Genomic DNA, 7,966 nt, shown 5'->3' with positions numbered 1-7,966 from the left:
TAGCTATGCATTGAATTATTTTACGGTGGTCAACAAAACTTGAATTTTACTCCACGCATAATTTTTAATGCAGGCTCGTATGCTACTTTGGTTGATGGATGGCGGAGAACGATATGCAGATCGGACGGCGGTGGAGGATTTAGGGAGCCATTTTTATGCTGAACTTTAGGCTCCGAAATGTCAATTCTCCTGACGTATATAGAGGACCACGTGGCTGAGGATAATTGAATCGGGCTCGATTATACGGAAACTGCTTGCTGATCGAAGGCGGTCCAAAATTGATAGGTGGTTTTGCTAAGCGGTTTTGGGTGCATTAACTGTTGCTTCACGGGTCCACTGATGTGCGGTTGAAATTACATTTTCAACACTCCCCTTTAATTTCAACTGCTGGGCATTCGGTCATACCCAAACACTTCCTCAAAAATTCAAAGCTTTTCTGATCCAATGGCTTTGTCAAAATGTCTGCTACCTGTTCTTGAGTCCTGCAATATTCTAGGACAATTTCTCCATTGTTCAGCAATTCTCTGATGTAGTGAAACCTTGTATCAATGTGTTTTGTTCTCTTATGAAACACTGAATTCTTTGACAATGCAATAGCTGAGCTATTGTCACAAAAAATCACTGTTGCTTTTGCCTGCTCTTGGCCTAAGCTCCTCAACATTCTTCTCATCCAAACTGCTTGACATGCTGCTGCGGTAGCTGCCACATATTCAGCCTCTGCTGTAGACAATGCTACAATGGACTACTTCTTAGAAGCCCATGAAATGGCTCCTGAACCCATATGAAAAACATAACCGGAAGTGCTTTTCCGATCATCTACACTTCCAGCCCAATCACTATCATTGTATCCAACTAAATTTGAACATTCTGAAGTAGTATATAAAATTCCAAACCTTTTGGTACCTTTAACATACCTCAGAATTCGTTTTTTTGCCTGCCAATGTGCTTCCTTTGGCCTCTCCATGAATCTGGAAATTAAACTAACAAAAAACATAATGTTAGGCCTAGTAGCTGTTAAATACATAAGGCTACCAACAATACTCTTGTACAAACTAGGATCAAAATCCTTGTTGCTGTCCTCTCTGCTGAGTTTTAATCCCATTACTGTGGGAGTGATCGCTGCTTTGCATTCTTGCATCTTAAATCTGCCCAACACTTGATTTACATATCTAGCATGTGAGATAAAAATTCCTTTTTCATTTTGATCTACTTCTATGCCTAAGAAGTATCTCAAGAAACCCATGTTAGTCATTTCAAATTCCTCTTGCATGACTGATTTAAAATTCTCAATGGGCTGATCATCATTACCTGTGAAAATAACATCATCAACATATAAGACAACAATTAAAATTTTACCATCTTTTTCTTTGATGTAGATGGTGGGTTCTCCTTCACACTTGTCAAATTCATTATCTAATAGATAAGAATCTATCCTGTTGTACCATGCTCTTGGCGCTTGCTTTAGCCCATAAAGAGCTTTCTTCAATTTGCACACTTTGTGCTCTTCACCTTTCTTCTCATAGCCTAGAGGTTGTTCAATGTAAACCTCTTCCATTAACACTCCATTTAGGAATGCTGACTTCACGTCCATTTGGTAAACTTTCCACTTGTTTTGAGCTGCTATGGACAACACTTCTCTCATAGTTTCCATTCTTGCAACTGGTGCGAAAGTCTCCTCATAGTCTCTCCCATATTGCTGCGTGTACCCTTTGACAACCAACCTTGCCTTGTGTCTTTCTATTTTACCTTTAGCATTGCTCTTGGTCTTGTAAACCCATTTCACTCCAATGACTTCTTTGTCTTTTGGTAGCTCAACCAAATCCCATGTTTTGTTTCTCTCTATGGCATTCATCTCCTCATCCATAGCTTCTATCCATTTCTTATCTTTAATTGCATCTTCGAAATGAATAGGATCATCAACATGACAATACAAGGCAAATAAGGAATTCATTCCTTCATCATAAATGTCACTTAAATTTCTAAACTTCTTACCTCTTTCATTTGGTGTGCAAATGCTTGAAGATGCACTTGAATTTCCTCCTTGTGGTGTGCTTGGAGAAGCACTTTCATTTATCCTCAATGGTGTCCCTTGCTGTCCTTGTGTTGGCGCTGCTGTTTGGGGATGCATTTCAGCCACCTCCTCATCATCTTCATCATGAGACAAACAGTTTTTAACATTGACTGTTTTCTCTATGCTTCCATCCCAAGCTTCCTCTTCAACGAATTGAACATCTCTGCTGACAAAAAACTTCTTGGTAGATGGGATATACAACCTGTAAGCTTTTGATTCCTCACTGTATCCAATGAAGATACATTTCTCCCCTTTGCTGTCCAACTTCCTCCTTAGCTGATCTGGAATGTGTGCATAAGCCACACATCCAAAAACTCTCATGTGGGTGACACCTTGCTTTCTCCCACTCCATGCTTCTTCCGGCACTTTGTTCAACACTGCTTTTGTAGGACACCTGTTCAAAATATACACTGCACAATTTACAGCTTCAGCCCAATAATGATTTGGCAAATGCTTTGCCTTTAGCATGCTCCTCGCCATATCCATGATGGTCCTATTCTTCCTTTCAGCAACTCCATTTTGCTGTGGGGTGTACCTAGCTGTAAACTGTTTGTGAATTCCATTTTCTCTACAAAACCGTAGGAATTCCTTGGAGATATACTCACCTCCTCTGTCAGTTCTCAAAACTTTTATATGCAGCCCGCTTTGGTTCTCCACAAGTGCTTTGAAATTTTGGAATTTTTCAAACACTTCACTTTTGTTTTTAAGAAAATATACCCAAGTTTTTCTTGTAAAGTCATCAATAAATGTTAGGAAATATTGGCTGCCTGCTAATGATGGATTTTGCATTGGTCCACATAAGTCTGAGTGGACAATCTCTAAGGGTGCCTTTGCCCTTATGCTTTTCCCTGATGGAAAACTTTCTCTATGTTGTTTACCCAATATGCAACCTTCACAAAGGCTGTCCGGTTTCTCTATCAATGGTAATCCTCTTACCATTCCTTTTCTGCTTAACAAGTTTAGACCTCCAAAATTGAGATGTCCAAATCTCAAGTGCCACAACCAATTTTCATCCTTTGGCACGCTTTGGAAAGCCTCTTGGGTGACTGCTGCAATTTCTCCTTTGTTTTTCAAATCTGCCCTTATTCTAAGAGGGAACATCCTGTTCCTTGTCATCTTCACTTCAGCAATGCATCTTTTGCTGGGTGCTATATCCATGATGGTGCATACATCATTTTTAAAGAAAACATTGTAACCTTTTTGAACAAGTTGCCCGATACTCAGAAGGTTACATCTCATACCAGGGACATAGTAGACATCTGCTATGGTTTTCTTCTCACCCTTCTTTGTAAATATTTTTACCTCTCCTTTTCCCATAACAGAAATTTTGCTATCAGTTCCTAGTGTGACTTCTGATTTCATATTTTTATCTAGGGCAGAAAAGAGAGCTATGTTTCCTGTCATATGGTTGCTGCAACCTGAGTCTAAAAACCATATGTCCTCACTGTTTGTTTCAGCCATGTTACAAGCTAACAACACATTATCTTGGTTGATGTTTTCTAGTGACATTTGCATTTTTTCTATTACTCATATCATGCTGCTTCTTCCTACATTCACTGGCATAATGCCCATATTTTTTACAATAATAGCATTGGACATTGGATTTTTCATACCTTTTTCCTTGAGCATGATGTTGTCCTCTTTGTTGGCTGCTGCCTTGGCCTTGGTTCTGATTTGGATTGCTGCCTCTTCCTTGAGCATTTGCTGGACTGTTCCTTCCACCTCTGTTCTGGCTTCTGCCTCTTCCTCTCTTGTTTCCTCTGCCTTGACCTCTTCCTCTTCCAAAAGACATCTGGGTCTTAAAGGCTTGCTCTAGAGATGAGTTTTCATTTCTACTCAACCTCTGCTCATGTGTTATCAGTGATGCATGAAGCTCATCAACTGAAAAGTTTGAGAGATCCTTTGTCTCTTCTATGGTGGTGACAATCACATCAAACTTTGAGGGTAGGACCCTCAACAGTTTCTCCACAATCCTCCTTTCTTCAAGGGTTTCTCCATGAGTTCTTATCTGTGTGACCAGACCAATTACATGTGTGAAGAATGAGTCAATATTGTCTGACTCCTTCATGCTCAGATTTTCAAAATCTCTCGTCAGCAATTGTAGTTTTGTTGTCTTTACTTTCTCCATGCCTTGATAGGCTGTTTTGAGGGTTTGCCATGCTTCATTGGATGTCTTAGCTGCTGCTATCCTTGGAAACACACTCTAGTCCACTGCTTGATACAACAATACAATGGCTTTTGCATCCTTCTTCCTATTGCTCTTCAACAGATCTCTCTTTGCCTGAGTTAAGTTGTTAAATTGATTTTCATCTGCTAGTTCTTCAAACCCATATTCAACTAATTCCCATAAATCTTGAGAGATAAATAAAGCTCTCATGGTTATTGACCAGTAGTCATAGCTCTTCCCATTAAACTGTGGGAACTGGGTGTTAAACATACCCATGCTAGTGCTGGTGCTAGTCATTCCATGCATCCTCAGCTATGCTTCAATTTCTTGACTGTGTATTTTAAAACACTGACTGTTTCAGTAGTAACAAAAAAAACTTTGAGGAATACCTGAATCTTTTGTTGACTGAGTCTTCACTCTGCTAGAGAAGATTTACTACTGCAATAAAAGACTCCTCCCTTTAGCTTCTTGAACACCTTCAAAGAGCCTAAGCCCGCTCTGATACCACTGTTCGGGATTTTTCTGGTAAAATCCCAAAAAAAACAAATAAACTGAACACACACAGAGACAATGCTCTGTTTTCTTCTCTCCACAGGATCGTTTGCACAGGGAAGCTTTTAAAAAAAATTGTCTGAGAACAGAGTATTACATACCCAGAAAAAGATTTCTATTCATTAAACATAAATGCCTGATACATATTCATCCTCTTTGCTGAGAGGGATTCACCAAAAACAACATTCATCCAACAAAAAAAAATTTACTCTGTCTCCTCCTGAGAATTTACACTGCTGGTGTGTAAAAACTTATTTACATTTACTGCTGTGAAAAGATTTTACATAAGCTGCTGTAAAAAAAATTTACATATGCAACTCCAAAAACTCATACTCCCCGCACTGTTGTGCATATATCCTCTTTTCAAAATCAACGCTCCCACTATTCTTTAGTTGCTGCTAGCTTCTATTTCATCCCATGTGCAAATATACAACAACAAAAATACAGAGCACGTTTTTTACTTGGCTCGTAATATGAAAAACTTAAAACAAAACATTATGTACTGTCGTGGGTTTTACGACATGTTCACAATATATATGGTCAACGCTTTAAAAAACAAAAACACATATAATATGTATGCCTTACAAAAGATATAACACGTAAAATGCATATGCCCATACCTCCAGTGTAATTAAAATTTAATGTTCTACCAAAAACTTACAAACCACAATAACTATGCATTGAATGATTTTACGGCGGTCAACGAAACTTGAATTTTACTCCACACATAATTCTTAATGCAGGCTCGTATGCTACTTTGGTTGATGGACGGCGGAGAACGATCAGGCAGATTGGACGGCGGTGGAGGATTTTGGGAGCCATTTTTATGCTGAACTTTAGGCTCCGAAATGTCAGTTCTGCTGACGTATATAGAGGACCACGTGGCTGAGGATAATTGAATCGGGCTCAATTATACGGAAACTTCTTGCTGATCGAAGGCGGTCCGAAATTGATAGGTGGTTTTGCTGAGCGGTTTTGGGTGCATTAACTCCTACTTCACGGGTCCACTGATGTGCGGTTGAAATTACATTTTCAACAAAACATGGGCTTTTCAAAATGATTCTTGTACGAGTCCATACCATTACCATTACCGATTTCCAAGAAAATCTTCTCAACTTGTTTCACCAAAGCCCTGTCAATCTTCTCTCCCTCGCGCTCTCGCTTTATCAAACCCAACACACCATTCTTCACAACCATCCGTACGTGATCACGGAAGAAGAGCAACGCAACTTCTCTGAGACTGGGCAGCACAACACCCAGGAAGCAGCGATCCAGATGAGAGAACATGTGTGACATGTAGTGGACCATGATCTTGTAATTTTCCCAAAGTTTCTCAAATTCCCTACAAATGAACTCACCGTCGGCACCCTGTTGTTTACTCAATGATGGTAAAACCACCAAAGATATGTATAATTCAAACGACTTCCTGTACATTTCATACAGTCGCTGATGGTGGTCATGAACGTGTTTTTGCAAACACAGTTCGCAAATAGTCATATATACCTTCATAAACTCCTCGGAAGAGAAACATAATTCCTCCTTCATAAAGTCTCCTTCTACTCTTTTTCTCAAGTTTCCCACACCTCTGGAGATCAAAGCCTGTCCTTCCTCCCACTCTATCTTCTGCGCCTGCGCCCGCGGCCGCAGCTTCAATACTATCTGTTCATTCTTGCCCGCTAATAATAAAGCTTTATTATGCTTCCACGACTCTCCGCAGGAAGTTTTATCCTTCCGCGGGACCTGCTCTTCTTCATTCTTGAGGAAGTTTTCCGACTCTATCTTCTTCTGCGTTACGTTCTCTTCTTCATTCTTCTTAGACTTACAGTTACGGTTGCGCGCCATCAAAGACTTCCGCTCTGTGCCTTCAAATGATAAGAATATTATTATTTCAATACAGGATCACCGGTTGCGAGTGCTCTTCCAGATCACGGCCACTCGGGACAAAGCGCCAAACACCTCGGACAAATCACGTACTGTCAATGTTGAGGGGGGTGATCACAAACTCAAGTGGCTGACGATTTAATGTATTGTCACAAATTCAATGTTGAATTGAATTGAATTTATAGGACACGGAGTCAACATAATACCTTTTGGCCGACAGCTACGCAGATTGGCTTAATCGTTTTCCCTTTCTTTTGTTTTGATTTGTGATGACACATAATATTCAACCGTTTGAAAAAAAGGTGACATACACTCCTCGAATATAATTTAATTTATTTTTCGTTTATATTCAATATCTTTCTGGTGGATATTTATTTTATTTTCGAGGTATATATATATATATATATATATATTATATATATATATATATATATATATATATATATATATATATATATATATATATATATATCTATATATATATATCTATATATATATATATATATATATATATATATATATATATATATATATATATTTAAAGCTATATAAATGAGTGTCAAACTAAGTAAGTGATTTATAGATTTTTTCGTATGCGGTATTAATAAAGCATGGTATTGGAACAAAGCATTTTTATACATAAAGGATTTTTACGGTAAAATATGAGTAGATCTCCTTAATTAAAGTGGGGATAAATCTTTTTGATTAAGATTATTGTTTCATACTTTTGTTCAATTTATATATACTAACAAAGAATTTATAATTTAGTTATTTTTATTTTATTTGTAATTTGAGCAACACGACATCTATCAGGGAGCAAGTGTGCTTCAATGCTTACTATAGATACCAATCATTTAGTTCTGAACTTAGCCTGATTTTTGTTCATCTCTTCGTGCTTCATCATGTTGGTTGCTAAAAAGTATTTTCAAGACATCACAACCATGTAAACAAGATATACGGAAAAGAACTTTCCAAATATTTAATTTGTCAGTGTAAATAAATTTCAAGGAGTGTGTAACATTTGTGCACAAGTTCTTGTCACCTAAGTCAGAGCATATGTCAACTTTGTCCAATTAGCCAACCCTTAATCGGTTCATCGTATTGTTATTTAAACCTATTTATTGCTATCCAAATCGAGTTAGATCCATGCCATGATAATCAACCGTTAAACACGATGCATTTCCATCCATAATAGTAGTAATTTTAAGCATATTTGCAAACACCAAATAGGGCCAAGACAATGCACTTAACAAAACTAACATTAATTCCAAACAGTAATTTACCAACTACTTAAA

At 38.0% G+C, this 7,966-nt stretch overlaps 1 protein-coding gene across 1 annotated transcript; it reads right to left on the bottom strand.

Moving 5' to 3' along the window:
- Positions 1 to 5,822: 5,822 nt before the first annotated feature.
- LOC149243778 (cullin-1-like) lies at positions 5,823 to 6,632 on the bottom strand. The gene has a single exon (XM_089371307.1). The coding sequence runs from the start codon at positions 6,630 to 6,632 to the stop codon at positions 5,823 to 5,825; it is 810 nt and encodes a 269-aa protein (XP_089227433.1).
- Between the last annotated feature and the right edge of the window lie 1,334 nt (positions 6,633 to 7,966).

This window comes from Pinus tabuliformis, chromosome 8 (genome assembly GCF_031772625.1).
Source record: "Pinus tabuliformis cultivar Carrire ecotype Pingquan chromosome 8, CPIR1, whole genome shotgun sequence".
Lineage (NCBI taxonomy): Eukaryota > Viridiplantae > Streptophyta > Pinopsida > Pinales > Pinaceae > Pinus > Pinus tabuliformis.
Note: the sequence above shows the minus strand (reverse complement) of the source record. Positions and strands in the feature narration are given on the sequence as shown.